Source organism: Scyliorhinus torazame, chromosome 8, assembly GCF_047496885.1.
Source record: "Scyliorhinus torazame isolate Kashiwa2021f chromosome 8, sScyTor2.1, whole genome shotgun sequence".
NCBI classification, from domain to species: Eukaryota; Metazoa; Chordata; class Chondrichthyes; order Carcharhiniformes; family Scyliorhinidae; genus Scyliorhinus; species Scyliorhinus torazame.
Window position 1 is genome coordinate 32558428 of NC_092714.1, and position 21156 is coordinate 32579583.

The window sequence follows — 21156 nt, forward strand, 5'->3', positions numbered from 1 at the left end:
GTTCCAATATTTCTTCTTGATTCACACCAGAGTTAATAATTTTTCAGCATCAAGGCTATTAAATCCCTTTACACATTTAAATACCTGGGTCAAATCATCCTTAAACTTCTGTACTCAAGGAACGACAAAGCAATGGGTTCCGCTACCTGCAGGTGAGGGACTTTGTGTGGCGTGGAGGCAGGTCTCGACCTTTCTGTACCTACCGCCCCAGGGGATATAGGACAATGGGAGTTGGGGAGGGGAAAGTCTCGGAAAATTATAAAGAACTTATGGTATGGGAGGGAACCCCGATAGGGGAGGTGAGGTGAAAATGGGAGGAAGAATTGGGCAAGGAATTAGAGACGGAATTGTGGGAGGATGCCCTGAGTAGGGTTAACGCGTCCTTGTCGTGTGCCAGGCTTAGCCTGTTAAAATTTGAGATGGTCCACAGGGCTCATGTGACTGTGGCCCGTATGAGCAGGTTCTTTGAAGGGGTAGAAGATAGGTGTGGGCGGTGCGCGGGAGGGCCCGCAAATCACGTCCACATGTTTTGGGCATGTCCGAAGCTTAGGGGATTTTGGCAAGGATTTGCTGATGCCATGTCCACGGTATTGAAGGTACGGGTGGTTCAGAATCCAGAGGTGATGATGTTTGGTATGGCGGAAGATCCAGTGCTCCAGCGGGCGAAAGAGGCTGACGTTTTGGCCTTTGCCTCTCTAGTAGTCCGGAGATGGATGTTATTGGCGTGGACGGACTCGGAACCCCCAAAATCGGGGTTGGGTCAGTGACATGGCCGGGTTTCTCAGGCTTGAGATCAGCTTTGCCCTGAGAGGATCGATGCTAGGGTTTAGCCAGAGGTGGCAGCCGTTTATCGACTTTTTTGAGGAGGATTAAGCTGTCAGCAGATATAAGGGCGGGGGGGGGGGGGGGGGGGGGGGGGATGCTGGTAAAGGGAAAGAGGAAGGCATGGGGGAATGGTTGAGATGGGAATAGTTGGTGGGAAAGGGGGATTGGGGAACTGTGCATGTTGACTGGGTTTGGTTGTTGGTTGGGTTGGTGTTATTTTTTCTGTTGTTTGTTCCTCTTTAAAACTGTTGTTAAAATTATATTTGCCTCAATAAAATATTTTCCAAAAAGAAGGAACTTCAAAGCAAGCCCGCACCACCTGGCCCTCATAATTTAACCCTGTAAGCAGCCCACTTGTTTGACACCCCTCCCACAAACATTCACTCCCTCCACCACTGATACACAGTGGCAGCAGCGTCTGCCATCCACAAGATGCACTGCAGCAACTCATAAAGGCTCCTACAATGTATCGATTAGGTGAATTGGCTGTGTTAAATTGCCCCGTCGTGTCCAGGGATGTGCAGGTCCAGTTACAGGGGGTAGGGTGGAGTGGATGTGGGTAGGCTGCTCTTTCAGAGAGTCGGTGCAGACTCAATGGGCCAAATGGCCTCCTTTTGCACTGTAGGGATTCTATTATTTCTGTTATATGATTTCCTTCGACAGCCCCTTCCAAACCCAACATAATGAAAAGGGCAGCACGGTAGCTCAGTGGTTAGCACTGTTGCTTCACAGCTCCAGGGTCCCAGGTTCGATTCCCGGCTTGGGTCACTGTCTGTGCGGAGTCTGCACGTTCTCTCCGTGTCTGCGTGGGTTTCCTCCGGGTGCTCCGGTTTCCTCCCACAGTCCAAAGATGTGCAGGTTAGGTGGACTGACCATGCTAAATTGACCTTAGTGTCCAAAAGGTTTAGGTGGGGTTACTGGGTTACGGGGATAGAGCAGGGGTGTGGGTTTAGGTAGGGTGCTCTTTCCAAGGGCCGGTGAAGACTCGATGGGCCTCCTTCTGCACTGTAAATTCTATGATTCTATGAAAAGGGCAGCAGATATGTGGGAATACCACCACCTGGATGTTCCCCTCCAAACCACTCACTATCCTGACTTGGAAATAAATATATCACCGTTCCTTGCTGGGTCAAAATCCTGGCATTCTCTTCCGAAGCGCTGTGGGTGCACCTACACTTCAGGGACTTCCGCGGTTCAAGAAGGCAGCTCACCCCCACCTTCTTAAGAGCAATTAGGGATGGGGAATAAATACTGATCTGTATCAATGCCCACGTCCAATAAATGAATTTTTAAAAAGCATTGTGGCCAGTCTGCCCCAGACCTCGCTCAAGGCCATTCTGAGGTGAACTTCCCAAAACTGAATGTATATTCTCGGGATGGGGCCTCATCAAGGCTCCACACGATTCTGTTTTGGTTTGATGACCGTTGATAAAAAGGGAAACATTAGTCGCTGTGTTAATAGCTACTGATTGATTTTAATGGAAAAAGAGGAATGTTGAAAATAATGCCCTGTGCCATCATTGAAATTTACATGAGAACAAATCATCAAAATGGAAAGGAGAAAGAGACAGACTGCGATACACCAGAAGGTCAGGTTATTTGAATGAGGTAAAACTACAAATCTTGACCGTCTGGCTGGAGACGGTTAAGATTTCTCGCAGACAGAGGGGCTGAGAACGGGTTGGGTTTGGAACTAAAACCCGCAGATCACATTAACATGTGAAAAGTAAAGGGACACTTTGATCCTTCATTTCGAAATCTGAGGGTCAGAATAAAGATTGGGCAGGTCGCGGCTTAGCAGCTAGTGTACAAATTGTTTTGTTCAGTGGGTCAACCGATCAGATTAGGGACCAATTTTTTTTTAAAGCAACAACACGAAAAAAAAATGAGGAGGAGGAAAAAAAGCGAGAACTGATGAGAGAGAAAACCTCCCCCAGAGAAATACTTCACAGACTACAGTGTGCGGTTGCAGGATTAATCCCGCATTGTCAAATATCGCGGCACGGTTTTTAGTCTGTAAACGGCCGTGGAGATTAGTGGCGAGTGAGCAGGACATCTGCTGAAAAGATGCACATACTTGAGTTAAGTCTGCGACAGTGTGGCTTCACTGTGTAGAACTGGAAGGCTGGCGGCTTGCTCCTGTTCTCAGAGAATGAGAGATGTAAGGCATCGCCCCTCGGCGCTTCTTTCAAGATACTCGCTTTACAACTCAATGAGCCGGTTCAGGTGGTGCGCAGACATCTCTGCTCAGCCGACAGCACCACCTCTCACACTGCTCCATAGAGGATGCCGTGCCTGCCCCCTGTTCTCCAAAAGGCGGAGAGTGAAATAAATACGCCCAATGCAGCCAGGTTGTGGTGGACTCTCGGAAAGTGGGGCAAATGTTAACGTTTGAGCTGGGGGACTTGTTCCAAAGACCAACTTTAATCGGTGTTTCTCTTCTAGATATGGCTGTTTCCAAGATTGTGGGGATTCCAATGATCGATCTCTCTCTGTGACACACACACACACATACACTTTAACAAGACAACTTGCATTTATCTAGCGCCTTCAACCTCCTGAAATGTCCAAAGGCTGTTGATCGGGACCTTACCGAGGCAAAACCGGAGCTATTCACATCAGATGGCATTCTGGCAGAGCACCAACCGCCTGGTCAAATGTACGTTTTAAGAAGGTGTTTAAGGAGAGAGTTAGAGAGGCGGCCGGGATTAGGGAGGGGATTCCAAGAGTTTCGTATTCTTTTGGGATTTTCCTCTTTTTGTCTCCCTTTTCTTTAAAAAATAATCCCCTAACGGGTGACTGCAGTTCCAGCGTTGGTGTGATCAGTTAATGATGTTTGAGACAGGGACTGCTGTTTGACACATCGCCTTCTCCACAATAACACTGTCCCTTTCTGTCTGATTGCTGGTTGCCCCCCTCACATACCTGTTGCCCTCTGTGACCGTTCTCAAGCAGGGTTGTCATATCTGCTGTGTACCCGGAATCAACCCTATTCAGCATTCGCTCTTTGCACGTGTGCATGTTGCATTCCTGTCTGCACCTTGCTGAGGGCCTGGCCATCAAATAGCATCACTGGCAGCCAGAGAGTCATTTATGGCCCAGAAGGAGAGCGTTTGGCCCATCGAGCCCATGCAGGCTGTGTGTGTGTCTCGAGGACGTCACTTCTTACCTGAGACAGTCCCAGATGCACTGATGCCGTTTCCGATATGTACATGATTTTACCGTCAGAGGCGACTACAAAAACAAAGCCATCCAGAGTCTGTAAAACACACAAAAATAAAGAGCAAAACACCCGTAAGTCTGTACATTTCACAGTAACGATCGTGACTTTAATCACACACTTTCACCCCCCTCCCGACACAATTCTCTGCACCTTCACTTTAACAAGTGTGAGGCAGACTGCCCCAATGCAAAGGGGCTAATCGCAGGGATAACGGGTTATAATATAAAGAGATGCCCAAAAGTGTGCAGGTTGGGTGGATTGGCCAGGCTAAATTGCCCCTTAGTGTCCAGGGATGTGCAGGTTAAGTGGGGTTGCCGGGGTAAGACAGGGTGGATAGGGGAGTGGACCAGGATAGGGTGCTCTTTCGGAGGGTAGGTGCAGACGCGATGGGCCGAATGGCCTCCTTCTGCACCGCAGGGATGCTGTGTGAAGTGTGTGTTTCCTATTAAACTGAGGGTTGTGTCGATACGGGTGGCGAACAGTGATATTGATCTTTTGCCAATTTCTCTGCCCCCGCGTTTAACCCCATTGTGGTCTTTCCAACAAGTCTGTCTGGAACCGGTGCGCGTCCGTCTCGTTAAGAAGTTCCTTTACCTGAAGTAAATGGGATCCCAATTCTCTGGCCATGTTGTCCAAAGGACTCACGCGACTACACTGTCCCCAGGCGTCTCCCAGACCTGAATGAGAAATAACAGCAAGGGCATTAGCAGCATCCAAACCAAGCCAGTTGTTAACAGCTGATAATGAACTGTCACATGAAGCTGAATGTTTCTCGAAGATAACTCTTTTCTGACATAATTACTAACCAGGAAATCCTTCTCCTTCTGAATTAAACAATCTTTGGGGAATGTGTTTCTTTCAAATAGTTTCTTTATATTGTTTACTGACACAACAGAAACAGAAACCTTCCGCTTTCCATACTTTAAGAGCGCATTTTCACTTTACTTTCTAAACAATTGTCACTTTGCTGGCGGCCGTCACAGAATGTCCAAAGCTGCTGTGAGATAAGGTTGAGTTATGTGGTTGTTCGTGTGGTTCCGTTATGTGTTAATGTGTGTTGCAGTGGGTGTTAAATGTCTTATGAATCGCCAAGTCTCAATGGTCAGCACTCTTCACTCACCTGTCAGAAGGTTGCAACTTCAAATCTGACTCCCGGTACTTGAGCAGAATAAATCTGGGCTGATATTCCAATGGAGCTGTATTGTCGGAGGGGGTGTCTTTTGGATAAGACGTTAAAAAAATGCCGCACGCCCCTCAAAGGTGGACGTAAAGGGCCCCATGGTCCTATTGCAGAGGAGAGAAGGACACATGTCCACTGTGTCCTTGGCCATGTTCTGTCCCTCAGCCAACATCACTAACGACAGGCTATCTGGTCATTGTCACAGTATCGTTTGTGGGATCTTGCTGTGCACAACTTTCTGACATTACAATGACTATACCTTATACAGGGCTTTGTGACATCCTGAGGTCGTGAAAGGCGCTGTATGAATGCAAGTCTCCCGCATTGTGCATGTGAACGAAGTATGGATGGATCTTGGTGCAGGTGCGGAGTTATGTGTTGAAAGGCATGCAGGTAGTATTTTGTTTCATTGATTTAGTTTGCCTAGTCGTTTCTTTAGCCATGATGTGGAGATGCTGGTGTTGCACTGTAAGAAGTCTTACAACACCAGGGTAAAGTCCAACAGGTTTGTTTCAAATCACTAGCTTTCGGAGCACTGCTCCTTCCTCAGGTGAATCTTTTTTCCAAGGTCTTGGTCAGTCTGTTGAGTTGGCGGGTGTGTTCCTTGGTCGCATCTGCGGATAACTCTCTGTAGTGTTCCTGGTTGTTGCGTGTCTGTACACTTATTTGTAGTAGTACGTTCTGTTCAGTATGACGGTGGCCCCTCCTTTGTCTGCTGGTTTGATGACAATGTTGCGGTTGGTCTTGAGAGCGCGGATAGCGTTGCATTGTGCTTGGGTGACGTTCGGGGCTGTCTTGTGAAGGCGACTGATGAATCTGGCATTGACGCGATTCCTGACAGTTTGAGCATACATGTTGAGTCAGGGCAGTGGCCTTCCGGACGGGTCCAATTCGACTCTTTCCTCTTCGGTTGCCGCACCGCAGATCTCTCAGTCTGCTGTTCCGGTTCATTGGTTGTCTCATTGGGTTCGCTGTTGGCCTCTTGTATTCTGTGGAAGAACTCCCGGAGCCTCATTTGCCTGATGAATTCCTCCCTGTCTGCCACGAGACTGATGGGGTGCATTTGGTGGTGGTGCAGAAATTGAGCCCCTTGCTGAGGACTTCAATTACATCTGGTTGAAGGGTGTAGTCCGACAAGTTGACAATAGATTTCCCTGTATTGTTTTCTACTATGGTACTGGGGGTGGCTTGGTTGCTGCTGGGGGTGATGCTGAGTTTCTCAAGCTTCCTGTTGTTGGTGGGCATATAGGTGGCGTAGTATCGTTGTCTCATGTTTGGCGGTGTTCCACAGCTGGTCTGCTGCGTCCTGAGAGCAAGTTGAGAATATGGACTCGATCTTGGCTTCCAGGTTGGGGCGTCTGCTGTAGAGCTGGTGTACGAGGTGATTGAGGAGTGTGAGAGAGGTGCGACGGCAGAGTCTCTCAGCGTAGTCCGTGTCGTAGGTTGACTTGAGTGGGTTCATGATCTGTAGCCCTTTCGGGATCTTGCCTGCTTTCTTGCATCTTTGTAGAAACTTAATGTCAGTGTCTATATGTGCGATCTTCTTGGCGATCCTCTCCACTTTGAGCCGGCACTTTGCGGTGTCGATGGTAGCCATGATGTGGAGATGCCGGCATTGGACTGGGGTGAGCAAAGTAAGAAGTCTTACAACACCAGGTTAAAGACAACAGGTTTGTTTCAAATCACTAGCTTTCGGAGCACTGCTCCTTCCTCAGATGAATCCACCTGAGGAAGGAGCAGTGCTCTGAAAGCTAGTGATTTGAAACAAACCTGTTGGACTTTAACCTGGTGTTGTAAGACGTCTTACTCATTTATTTAGATACGTTTACTTAATTCAAGTGAGTGAGCAAACGTTTGGCAGGTGAATTATAATGTGGGGAAAATGTGAGCTCCACTCTGACGGGAGGAATTGAAAAGCATCATGTTATTAAAATAGAGGGACTGGCTGGTATGGGGGGGGGGGGCGAGGGGGTCAAGGGTTATGGGAGGGGGCAGATAGGAAAGTGAGGTTGAGATCACAGCCAGGTCAGCTTTGATCTGACTGAATGTCGGAACAGGCGCCAAGGAGCTCAATAGCTGACTCCTGCTCCTGATTTCTAAGTTTCTATGCTGACTTTAGTGCATATTTTTGTGTTTGTGTGGGTGTGGATAGAGGCTATGTTAATATAGTGGATGTGTACGCTAGAACCTGTGGTAATGTATTGTGTATATGGATCTGTGAGTGTGCAGTGTGCTAATGTAGGCATTGTCAAACTCGGGGGCGCGACCCGTGGGTGGGTCGCAGACAGGTGTCGGGAGGGTCGCGGAGCCTTCCATGGAGGTGCTCCCGGTCACGCAAATCCACGCGCAACAGCCGCAGCAACCGGCTTTTAATAATGCCGGCTGCAATTGGCCTTCAAAATGGCCAGGAACAGATAAAAAAAGTTTGGCCGCACTGTGCATGCGTGCCTGATGATCGGGCACGCATGCCCAGTGCGGCAGCATTTTTTTTTAATATGGTCGCAGCCTTTTTTTTTTCAAGTGGGGGGGGGGGGGGGCAAAGGGACCAAAGGGACAAAGGGACCATTGGGGCCAAAGGGACTCAAACCCATTTCCTCCATTTTTGTCAGTAACAAACAAGGTAAGAGAAAATGGTGGGTCGCGCAGTTTGGCCGGCGTGGGTCACGAAGAACAGCCGTCGTCGGTCGCGAAGGTCGGCCGGGTAGGGTCGCGAAGGTCGGCCGGGTTGGGTCCCGAAGGTCGGCAGGTTGGGAAAAAGGGGTCCCCGGAAAAAAAGGTTGAAGAACACTGATTTTTGCGGATTATTTGTGGTGTACATGGAGGAGTGACGTGTTGCTGGAATGACGGGTTTGGTGTGGAGCAGTTATTGTTTGCTACCATATAGTCACACCTCACACAATATTTACCCCAGTTTTGACATAAAATCATCAGTTTTTGTAACAGCAGCACAAATGATGTTTGTTACTGTAATAACAGTAGAATGATGCGTGTTACTGTTATAGCAGCAGAATGATGCTTGTTTCTGTTACAGAAGCAGAATGATGCTTGTTTCTATTACAGCAGCAGAATGATGCTTGTTTCTGTTTCAGGAGCAGAATTATGCTTGTTACTGTTACTAGCAGCAGAATGATGCTTGTTTCTGTTACTAGCAGCAGAATGATGCTTGTTTCTGTTACAGCAGCAGAATGATGCTTGTTTCTGTTTCAGGAGCAGAATTATGCTTGTTACTGTTACAAGCAGCAGAATGATGCTTGTTTCTGTTACAGCAGCAGAATGATGCTTGTTTCTGTTACAGGAGCCGAATGATGCTTGTTTCTGTTTCAGGAGCAGAATTATGCTTGTTACTGTTACAAGCAGCAGAATGATGCTTGTTTCTGTTTCAGGAGCAGAATTATGCTTGTTACTGTTACAAGCAGCAGAATGATGCTTGTTACTGTTACAAGCAGCAGAATGATGCTTGTTACTGTTACTAGCAGCAGTATGATGCTGGTTTCTGATACTAGCAGCAGAATGATGCTTGTTTCTGTTACAGGAGCCGAATGATGCTTGTTTCTGTTTCAGGAGCAGAATTATGCTTGTTACTGTTACAAGCAGCAGAATGATGCTTGTTTCTGTTTCAGGAGCAGAATTATGCTTGTTACTGTTACAAGCAGCAGAATGATGCTTGTTACTGTTACTGGCAGCAGAATGATGCTTGTTTCTGTTATAGCAGCAGAATGATGCGTGTTACTGTTATAGCAGCAGAATGATGCCTGTTACTGTTATAGCAGCAGAATGATGCTTGTTTCTGTTACAGCATCAGAATGATCTGTGTTTCTGTTACAGCAGCAGAATTATGCTTGTTACTGTTATAGCAGCAGAATGATGCCTGTTACTGTTACTAGCAGCAGAATGATGCTTGTTTCTGTGACTAGCAGCAGTATGATGCTGGTTTCTGTTACATCAGCAGAATGATGCTTGTCATTGGTCCGGCACCAGAATGATGCCTGTTACTGTTATAGCAGCAGAATGATGCTTGTTACTGTTACATCAGCAGAATGATGCATGTTACTGTTATAGCAGCAGAATGATGCGTGTTACTGTTATAGCAGCAGAATGATGCCTGTTACTGTTATAGCAGCAGAATGATGCTTGTTTCTGTTACAGCAACAGAATGATCTGTGTTTCTGTTACAGCAGCAGAATTATGCTTGTTTCTGTTACATCATCAGAATGATGCCTGTTTCTGTTATAGCAGCAGAATGATGCTTGTTTCTGGTTCAGGAGCAGAATGATGCCTGTTACTGTTATAGCAGCAGAATGATGCTTGTTTCTGTTACAGCATCAGAATGATCTGTGTTTCTGTTACAGCAGCAGAATTATGCTTGTTACTGTTACAAGCAGCAGAATGATGCTTGTTACTGTTACTAGCAGCAGAATGATGCTTGTTTCTGTGACTAGCAGCAGTATGATGCTGGTTTCTGTTACATCAGCAGAATGATGCTTGTCATTGGTCCGGCACCAGAATGATGCCTGTTACTGTTATAGCAGCAGAATGATGCTTGTTACTGTTACATCAGCAGAATGATGCATGTTACTGTTATAGCAGCAGAATGATGCGTGTTACTGTTATAGCAGCAGAATGATGCCTGTTACTGTTATAGCAGCAGAATGATGCTTGTTTCTGTTACAGCAACAGAATGATCTGTGTTTCTGTTACAGCAGCAGAATTATGCTTGTTTCTGTTACATCATCAGAATGATGCCTGTTTCTGTTATAGCAGCAGAATGATGCGTGTTTCTGTTATAGCAGCAGGATGATGCTTGTTTCTGTTACATCAGCAGAATGATGCCTGTTACTGTTACAGCAGCAGAATGAATCTTGTTTCTGCAGCAGAATGATGCTTGTTACTGTTACAGCAGCAGAATGATGCATGTTACTGTTACATCAGCAGAATTATGCCTGTTACTGTTATAGCAGCAGAATGATGCTTGTTACTGTTACAGCAGCAGAACAATGCTTGTTTCTGTTATAGCAGCAGAATGATGCATGTTTCTGTCATAGCAGCAGAATGATGCCTGTTACTGTTACAGCAGCAGAATTAAGCTTTTTACTGTTATGACAGCAGAATTATGCGTGTTACTGTATAGCAGCAGAATGATGCCTGTTACTGTTAAAGCGGCAGAATGATGCTTGTTTCTGTAACAGCAGCAGATTGATGCCTGTTACTGTTATAGCAGCAGTATGATGCCTGTTACTGTTACAGCAGCAGAATGATGCCTGTTACTGTTATAGCAGCAGAATGATGCTTGTTTTTGTAACAGCAGCAGAATAATGCTTTTTTCTGTTATAGCAGCAGTATGATACTTGTTACTGTTACAGCAACAGAATGATGCTGGTTTCTGTTATAGCAGCAGAATGATCAGGTGTTACTGTTATAGCAGCAGGATGATGCTTGTTACTCTTATAGCAGCAGAATGATGCTTGTTTCTGTTTCAGGAGCAGAATTATGCTTGTTACTGTTGCTAGCAACAGAATGATGATTGTTTCTGTTTCAGGAGCAGAATGATGCTTGTTACTGTTATTAGCAGCAGAATGATGCTTGTTTCTATTACTAGCAGCAGAATGATGCTTGTTACTGTTTCAGGAGCAGAATGATGCTTGTTACTGTTACAGAAGCAGAATGATGCTTGTTTCTATTACAGCCGCACAATGATGCTTGTTTCTGTTACAGCAGCAGAATAATGCTTGTTTCTGTTACAGCAGCAGAATGATGCTTGTTTCTGTTTCAGGAGCAGAATGATGCTTGTTTCTGTTTCAGGAGCAGAATGATGCTTGTTTCTGTTACAGCAGCAGAATAATGCTTGTTTCTGTTACAGCAGCAGAATGATGCTTGTTTCTGTTTCAGGAGCAGAATGATGCTTGTTTCTGTTACAGCAGAAGAATGATACTTGTTATTGTTACAGAAGCAGAATGATGCTTGTTCTGTTACAGCAGCAGAATGATGCTTGTTTCTGTTTCAGGAGCAGAATGATGCTTGTTACTGTTACTAGCAGCAGAATGATGCTTGTTTCTGTTACAGCAGCAGAATAATGCTTGTTACTGTTACTGGCAGCAGAATGATGCTTGTTTCCATTACTAGCAGCAGAATGATGCTTGTCACTGTTTCAGGAGCAGAATGATGCTTGTTACTGTGACAGAAGCAGAATGATGCTTGTTACTGTTACTAGCAGCAGAATAATGCTTGTTTCTGTTTCAGGAGCAGAATGATGCTTGTTACTGTTACTAGCAGCAGAATGATGCTTGTTTCTGTTTCAGGAGCAGAATGATGCTTGTTACTGTTACTAGCAGCAGAATGATGCTTGTTTCTATTACTAGCAGCAGAATGATGCTTATTACTGTTTCAGGAGCAGAATGATGCTTGTTACTGTTACAGAAGCAGAATGATGCTTGTTTCTGTTACAGCAGCAGAATGATGCTTGTTTCTGTTTCAGGAGCTGAATGATGCTTGTTACTGTGACGAGCAGCAGAATGATGCTTGTTTCTGTTTCAGGAGCAGAATGATGCTTGTTACTGTTACAGAAGCAGAATGATGCTTGTTTCTGTTACAGCAGCAGAATGATGCTTGTTTCTGTTTCAGGAGCAGAATGATGCTTGTTACTGTTACAGAAGCACAATGATGCTTGTTTCTGTTACTAGCAGCAGAATGATGCTTGTTTCTGTTACAGCAGCAGAATAATGCTTGTTTCTGTTGTAGCAGCAGAATGATACTTGTTACTGTTACAGCAACAGAATGAGGCTTGTTTCTGTTATAGCAGCAGAATGATGGTTGTTTCTGTTACATCAGCAGAATGATGCTTGTTACTGTTATAGCAGCAGAATGATGCTTGTTACTGTTATAGCAGCAGAATGATGCTTGTTTCTGTTACATCAGCAGAATGATGCTTGTTTCTGTTACATCAGCACAATGATGCTTGTTACTGTTATAGCACCAGAATGATGCTTGTTTCTGTTATAGCAGCAGAATGATGCTTGTTTCTGTGAAAGCAGCAGAATTATGCATGTTACTGTTACAGCAGCAGAATGAGGCTTGTTTCTGTTACATCAGCAGAATGATGCTTGTTTCTGTTATAGCACCAGAATGATGCTTGTTTCTGTTATAGCAGCAGAATGATGCGTGTTTCTGTTACAGCAGCAGAATGATGCTTCTTACTCTTATAGCAGCAGAATGATGCCTGTTACTGTTACAGCAGCAGCATTAAGCTTTTTACTATTATGACAGCTGAATTATGCTTGTTACTGTTATTTTTTTTTAATTTTTTAATTTTTATAAAATATTTTATTGAAAATTTTTGGTCAACCAACACAGTACATTGTGCATCCTTTACACAATATTATAACAACACAAATAACAATGACCTATTTTATAAACAGAAAATGAATAAATAATAAATAACAAAAATGAAAACTAACCCGAATTGGCAACTGCCTTATCACAAGTAACACTCTCCAAAAATATAATTTAACAGTCCAATATATAATTATATGTAGCAACGACCTATACATATTATACAGTATATATTAACAACCCTGAGAGTCCTTCTGGTTCCTCCCCCCCCCCCTCCCCCCCCCCCCCCCTCCCCCCCACCCCCGATCCTGGGCTGCTGCTGCTGCCTTATTTTTTCCATTCCATATATCTTTCTGCGAGGTATTCGACGAACTGTTGCCACCGCCTGGTGAACCCTTGAGCCGACCCCCTTAGAACGAGCTTAATCTGCTCTAGCTTTATAAACCCTGCCATGTCATTTATCCAGGTCTCCACCCCCGGGGGCTTGGCTTCTTTCCACATTAGCAATATCCTGCACCGGGCTACTACGGACGCAAAGGCCAAAACATCGGCCTCTCTCGCCTCCTGCACTCCCGGCTCTTGTGCAACCCCAAATATAGCCAACCCCCAGCTTGGTTCGACCCGGACCCCCACTACTTTTGAAAGCACCTTTGTCACCCCCGTCCAAAACCCCTGTAGTGCCGGGCATGACCAAAACATATGGGTATGATTCGCTGGGCTTCTCGAGCACGTCGCACACCTATCCTCCACATCAAAAAATTTGCAGAGCCGTGCTCCAGTCACATGCGCCCTCTGTAATACCTTAAACTGAATCAGGCTTAGCCTGGCACACGAGGACGACGGGTTTACCCTGCTTAGGGCATCTGCCCACAGCCCCTCCTCGATCTCCTCCCCCAGCTCTTCTTCCCATTTCCCTTTTAGTTCATCTACCATAGTCTCCCCTTCGTCCCTCATTTCCCTATATATATCTGACACCTTACCATCCCCCACCCATGTCTTTGAGATCACTCTGTCCTGCACCTCTTGTGTCGGGAGCTGCGGGAATTCCCTCACCTGTTGCCTCGCAAAAGCCCTCAGTTGCATATACCTGAATACATTCCCTTGGGGCAACCCATATTTCTCGGTCAGCGCTCCCAGACTCGCGAACTTCCCATCCACAAACAGATCTTTCAGTTGCGTTATTCCTGCTCTTGCCACATTCCATATCCCCCATCCATTCCCCCCGGGGCAAACCTATGGTTGTTTCTTATCGGGGACCCCCCCAAGGCTCCAGTCTTTCCCCTATGCCGTCTCCACTGTCCCCAAATCTTCAGTGTAGCCACCACCACCGGGCTTGTGGTGTAGTTCCTCGGTGAGAACGGCAATGGGGCTGACACCATAGCCTGTAGGCTAGTCCCCCTACAGGACGCCCTCTCTAATCTCTTCCACATCGCTCCCTCCTCCTCTCCCATCCACTTACTCACCATTGAAATATTAGCGGCCCAATAATACTCACTTAGGCTCGGTAGTGCCAGCCCCCCCCTATCCCTGCTACGCTGTAAGAATCCCTTCCTCACTCTCGGGGTCTTCCCGGCCCACACAAAACCCATGATGCTCTTTTCAATCCTTTTAAAAAAAGCCTTCGTGATCACCACCGGGAGGCACTGAAACACAAAGAGGAATCTCGGGAGGACCACCATCTTAACCGCCTGCACCCTCCCTGCCAGTGACAGGGATACCATATCCCATCTCTTGAAATCCTCCTCCATTTGTTCCACCAACCGCGTTAAATTTAACCTATGCAATGTGCCCCAATTCTTGGCTATCTGGATCCCCAGGTAACGAAAGTCCCTTGTTACCTTCCTCAACGGTAGGTCCTCTATTTCTCTACTCTGCTCCCCTGGATGCACCACAAACAACTCACTTTTCCCCATGTTCAATTTATACCCTGAAAAATCCCCAAACTCCCCAAGTATCCGCATTATTTCTGGCATCCCCTCCGCCGGGTCTGCCACATATAGTAACAAATCGTCCACATACAAAGATACCCGGTGTTCTTCTCCTCCTCTAAGTACTCCCCTCCACTTCTTGGAACCCCTCAACGCTATCGCCAGGGGCTCAATCGCCAGTGCAAACAATAATGGGGACAGAGGGCATCCCTGCCTTATCCCTCTATGGAGCCGAAAATATGCAGATCCCCGTCCATTCGTGACCACGCTCGCCATCGGGGCCCTATACAACAGCTGCACCCATCTAACATACCCCTCTCCAAAACCAAATCTCCTCAACACCTCCCACAAATAATCCCACTCCACTCTATCAAATGCTTTCTCGGCATCCATCGCCACTACTATCTCCGTTTCCCCCTCTGGTGGGGGCATCATCATTACCCCTAACAGCCTCCGTATATTCGTGTTCAGCTGTCTCCCCTTCACAAACCCAGTTTGGTCCTCGTGGACCACCCCCGGGACACATTCCTCTATTCTCATTGCCATTACCTTGGCCAGAATCTTGGCATCTACATTTAGGAGGGAAATAGGTCTATAGGACCCGTATTGTAGCGGGTCCTTTTCCTTCTTTAAGAGAAGCGATATCGTTGCTTCAGACATAGTCGGTCCCCTTTCCTTTGCCTCATTAAAGGTCCTCGTCAATACCGGGGCGAGCAAGCCCACATATTTTCTATAGAATTCGACTGGGAATCCATCCGGTCCCGGGGCCTTTCCCGCCTGCATGCTCCTAATTCCTTTCACCACTTCTTCTACCTCGATCTGTGCTCCCAGTCCCACCCTTTCCTGCTCTTCCACCTTGGGAAATTCCAGCCGATCCAAAAAGCCCATCATTCTCTCCCTCCCATCCGGGGGTTGAGCTTCATATAATTTTTTATAAAATGTCTTGAACACTCCATTCACTCTCTCCGCTCCCCGCTCCATCTCTCCTTCCTCATCCTTCACTCCCACTATTTCCCTCGCTGCTCCCCTTTTCCTCAATTGGTGTGCCAGCAACATGCTCGCCTTCTCCCCATATTCGTACTGTACACCCTGTGCCTTCCTCCATTGTGCCTCTGCAGTGCCCGTAGTTAGCAAGTCAAATTCTACATGTAGCCTTTGCCTTTCCCTGTACAGTCCCTCCTCCGGTGCTTCCGCATATTGTCTGTCCACCCTCAAAAGTTCTTGCAGCAACCGCTCCCGTTCCTTACTCTCCTGCTTCCCTTTATGTGCCCTTATTGATATCAGCTCCCCTCTAACCACCGCCTTCAGCGCCTCCCAGACCACTCCCACCTGGACCTCCCCATTATCATTGAGTTCCAAGTACTTTTCAATGCACCCCCTCACCCTTAGACACACCCCCTCATCTGCCATTAGTCCCATGTCCATTCTCCAGGGTGGGCGCCCTCCTGTTTCCTCCCCTATCTCCAAGTCTACCCAGTGTGGAGCGTGATCCGAAATGGCTATAGCCGTATACTCCGTTCCCCTCACCTTCGGGATCAACGCCCTTCCCAGCACAAAAAAGTCTATTCGCGAGTAGACTTTATGGACATAGGAGAAAAACGAGAACTCCTTACTCCTAGGTCTGCTAAATCTCCACGGGTCTACACCTCCCATCTGCTCCATAAAATCTTTAAGTACCTTGGCTGCTGCCGGCCTCCTTCCAGTCCTGGACTTCGACCTATCCAGCCCTGGTTCCAACACCGTATTAAAATCTCCCCCCATTATCAGCTTTCCCATCTCTAGGTCCGGAATGCGTCCTAGCATCCGCCTCATAAAATTGGCATCATCCCAGTTCGGGGCATATACGTTTACCAAAACCACCGTCTCCCCCTGTAGTTTGCCACTCACCATCACGTATCTGCCCCCGTTATCCGCCACTATAGTCTTTGCCTCGAACATTACCCGCTTCCCCACTAATATAGCCACCCCCCTGTTTTTCGCATCTAGCCCCGAATGGAACACCTGCCCCACCCATCCTTTGCGTAGCCTAACCTGGTCTATCAGTTTCAGGTGCGTTTCCTGTAACATAACCACATCTGCCTTAAGTTTCTTAAGGTGTGCGAGTACCCGTGCCCTCTTTATCGGCCCGTTCAGCCCTCTCACGTTCCACGTGATCAGCCGGGTTGGGGGGCTTCCCACCCCCCCCCCCACTTGTTGATTAGCCATCCCCTTTTTCCAGCTCCTCACCCAGTTCCCACGCAGCTGTATCTCCCCCAGGCGGTGCCCCCCGCCCATCCCCTCCCATACCAGCTCCCCCCTCTCCCCAGCAGCAGCAACCCAGTAATCCCCCCCTCCCACCCCCCCGCTAGATCCCCCGCTAGCGTAATTACTCCTCCCATGTTGCTCCCAGAAGTCAGCAAACTCTGGCCGACCTCGGCTTCCCCCCGTGACCTCGGCTCGCACCGTGCGACGCCCCCTCCTTCCTGCTTCTCTATTCCCGCCATGATTATCATAGCGCGGGAACCAAGCCCGCGCTTCTCCCTTGGCCCCGCCCCCAATGGCCAACGCCCCATCTCCTCCACCTCCCCTCCTCCCCCCATCACCACCTGTGGAAGAGAGAAAAGTTACCACATCGCAGGATTAGTACATAAAACTCCTCTTTCCCCCCTTTTTAACCCCCCTCTTCGCCCCCCACATTCGCCCCACCACTTTGTTCAAACGTTCTTTTTAATAACCCGCTCATTCCAGTTTTTCTTCCACAATAAAAGTCCACGCTTCATCCGCCGTCTCAAAGTAGTGGTGCCTCCCTCGATATGTGACCCACAGTCTTGCCGGTTGCAGCATTCCAAATTTTATCTTCTTTTTATGAAGCACCGCCTTGGCCCGATTAAAGCTCGTCCTCCTGCTCGCCACCTCCGCACTCCAGTCTTGATAAACGCGGATCGCCGCGTTCTCCCATTTACTGCTCCGAGTTTTCTTTGCCCATCTAAGGACCATTTCTCTATCCTTAAAACGGAGGAATCTCACCACTATGGCTCTGGGAATTTCTCCTGCTCTCGGTCCTCGCGCCATCACTCGGTATGCTCCCTCCACCTCCAACGGACCCGCCGGGGCCTCCGCTCCCATTAACGAGTGCAGCATCGTGCTCACATATGCCCCGACGTCCGCTCCCTCTGCACCTTCAGGAAGACCAAGAATCCTCAAGTTGTTCCTCCTTGCGTTGTTCTCCAGTGCCTCCAACATTTCCACACATCTTTTCTGATGTGCCTCATACATCTCCGTCTTCACCACCAGGCCCTGTATGTCGTCCTCATTCTCGGCTGCCTTTGCCTTCACGACCCGAAGCTCCCGCTCCTGGGTCTTTTGTTCCTCCTTTAGCCCTTCGATCGCCTGTAGTATCGGGGCCAACAGCTCTTTCTTCATTTCCTTTTTGAGCTCTTCCACACAGCATTTCAAGAACTCTTGTTGTTCAGGGCCCCATGTTAAACTGCCACCATCCGACGCCATCTTGGTTTTTGCTTGCCTTCCTTGCCGCTGTTCTAAAGGATCCACTGCAATCCGGCCACTTTCTCCTCCTTTTTTCATCCGTATCCAGGGGGGATTCCCTTCTGGTTTACCGCACAGTGTTTTTAGCCGTCAAAATTGCCGTTGGGGCTCCTACCAAGAGCCCAAAAGTCTGTTTCACTGGGAGCTGCCGAAACGTGCGACTCAGCTGGTCATCGCCGCACCCGGAAGTCGCTTGTTACTGTTATAGCAGCAGAATGATGCCTGTTACTGTTAAAGCAGCAGAATGATGCTTGTTTCTGTAACAGCAGCAGATTGATGCCTGTTACTGTTAAAGCAGCAGAATGATGCCTGTTACAGTTATAGCAGCAGAATTATGCCTGTTACTGTTATAGCAGCAGAATGATGCTTGTTACTGTTATAACAGCAGAAGGATGCTTGTTACTGTTACAGCAGCAGAATGATGCTTGTTACTGTTATAACAGCAGAAGGATGCTTGTTACAGTTACAGCAGCAGAATGATGCCTGTTACTGTTAAAGCAGCAGAATGATGCCTGTTACAGTTATAGCAGCAGAATGATGCTTGTTTCTGTAACAGCAGCAGATTGATGCCTGTTACTGTTATAGCAGCAGAATGATGCTTGTTACTGTTATAACAGCAGAAGGATGCTTGTTACTGTTACAGCAGCCGAATGATGCTTGTTACTGTTATAACAGCAGAAGGATGCTTGTCACTGTTACAGCAGTAGAATGATGCTTGTTTCTGTTACAGCAGCAGAATGATGCTTGTTACTGTCAGAGCAGCAGAATGATGCTTGTTTCTGTTTCAGGAGCAGAATGATGCTTGTTTCTGTTAAAGCAGCAGAATGATGCATGTTACTGTGAGAGCAGAATGATGCTTGTTACTGTTATAGCAGCAGAATGATGCGTGTTACTGTTACAGCAGCAGAATGATGCATGTTACTGTTATTGCAGCAGAATGATGGTTGTTTCTGTTATAGCAGCAGAATGATGGTTGTTTCTGTTACAGCAGCAGAATGATGGTTATTACTGTTACAGCAGCAGGATGATCTGGTGTTAGTTATAGCAGCAGAATGATGCTTGTTTCTGTTATAACAGCAGAATGATGCCTGTTACTGTTATAGCAGCAGAATGCTGCTTGTTTCTGTTACAGCAGCAGAATGATGCTTGTTTATGTTACAGCAGCAGAACAATGCTTGTGTCTGTTACAGCAGCAGAATGATGGTTATTACTGTTACAGCAGCAGAATGATGCTTGTTTTTGTTGTAGCAGCAGAATGATGCTTGTTACTGTTATAGCAGCAGAATGATGCTTGTTTCTGTTTCAGGAGCAGAATGATGCTTGTTACTGTTATAGCAGCAGGATCATGCTTGTTACTGTTATAGCAGCAGAATGATGCTTGTTTCTGTTTCAGGAGCAGAATGATGCTTGTTACTGTTACTAGCAGCAGAATGATGCTTGTTTCTGTTACTAGCAGTAGAATGATGCTTTTTTCTGTTTCAGGAGCAGATGTATGCTTGTTACTGTTACTAGCAGCAGAATGATGCTTGTTTCTGTTACAGCAGCAGAATGATGCTTGTTTCTGTTACAGGAGCAGAATGATGCTTGTTACTGTTACTAGCAGCAGAACGATGCTTGTTACTGTTACAGAAGCAGAATGATGCTTGTTTCTGTTACAGCAGCAGAATGATGCTTGTTTCTGTTTCGGGAGCAGAATTATGCTTGTTACAGTTACTAGCAGCAGGATGATGCTTGTTTCTGTTACAGCAGATGAATGATGCTTGTTTCTGTTATAACAGCAGAATGATGCTTGTTGCTGTTATAACAGCAGAATGATGCTTATTTCTGTAACAGCAGCAGAATAATGCTTGTTACTGTTACAGGAGCAGAATGATGCTTGTTTATGTTATCGCAGCAGAATGAAGCTTGTTACTGTTACAGCAGCAGAATGATGCTTGTTTCTGTTACAGGAGCAGAATGATGCTTGTTTCTGTTACAGGATCAGAATGATGGTTGTTTCAGTTATAACAGCAGAATGATGCCTGTTACTGTTATAGCAGCAGAATGATGCGTGTTTCTGTTGTAGCAGCAGAATGATGCTTGTTACTGTTATAGCAGCAGAATGAAGCTTATTTCTGTTGTAGCAGCAGAATGATGCTTGTTACTGTTATAGCAGCAGAATGATGCTTGTTTCTGTTATAGCAGCAGAATGATGCTTGTTTCTGTTGTAGCAGCAGAATGATGCTTGTTACTGTTATAGCAGCAGAATGATGCTTGTTATTGTTACAGCAGCAGAATGATGCTGTTACTGTTACATCAGCAGAATGATGCTTGTTTCTGTTATAGCAGCAGAATGAAATGTGTTACTGTTATAACAGCAGAATGATCTGTGTTTCTGTTACAGCAGCAGAATGATGCGTGTTTCTGTTACAGGAGCAGAATGATGCGTGTTTCTGTTACAGCAGAAGAATGATGCTTGTTACTGTTATAACAGCAAAATGAAGCTTATTTCTGGTACATCAGCAGACTGATGCTTGTTACTGTTATAGCAGCAGAATGATGCTTGTTTCTGTTATAACAGCAGAATGATGCTTGTTACTGTTATAGCAGCAGAATGAAGCTTATTTCTGTTACATCAGCAGAATGATGCTTGTTTCTGTTATAACAGCAGAGTGATGCTTGTTTCTGTTGTAGCAGCAGAATGATGCTTGTTACTGTTATAGCAGCAGAATGATGCTTGTTTCTGTTATAGCAGCAGAATGATGCTTGTTTTTGTTGTAGCAGCAGAATGATGCTTGTTACTGTTATAGCAGCAGAATGATGCTTGTTACTGTTACAGCAACAGAATGATGCTGTTACTGTTACATCAGCAGAATGATGCTTGTTTCTGTTATAGCAGCAGAATGAAATGTGTTACTGTTATAGCAGCAGAATGATCTGTGTTACTGTTATAGCAGCAGAATGATGCTTGTTACTGTTACAGCAGCAGAATGATGCTGTTACTGTTACATCAGCAGAATGATGCTTGTTTCTGTTATAGCAGCAGAATGAAATGTGTTACTGTTATAGCAGCAGAATGATCTGTGTTACTGTTATAGCAGCAGAATGATGGTTGTTTCTGTTACAGCAGCAGAATGATGCTGTTACTGTTACAGCAGCAGAATGATGCT

General features: G+C 46.4%; 1 protein-coding gene across 1 annotated transcript in view; it reads right to left on the minus strand.

The window, feature by feature from the left end:
• The window catches only part of LOC140427733 (single-minded homolog 2-like), a 180295-nt gene that overhangs the window by 107898 nt on the left and 51241 nt on the right, over positions 1–21156 (minus strand). Inside the window, exons 2-3 of the mRNA XM_072513334.1 lie at positions 4643–4725; positions 3995–4084 (exon numbers count right to left, since the gene is read on the minus strand). Of these exons, the coding sequence (XP_072369435.1) occupies positions 3995–4084; positions 4643–4725 (173 nt within the window). The remainder of the gene's footprint in view (positions 1–3994; positions 4085–4642; positions 4726–21156) is intronic.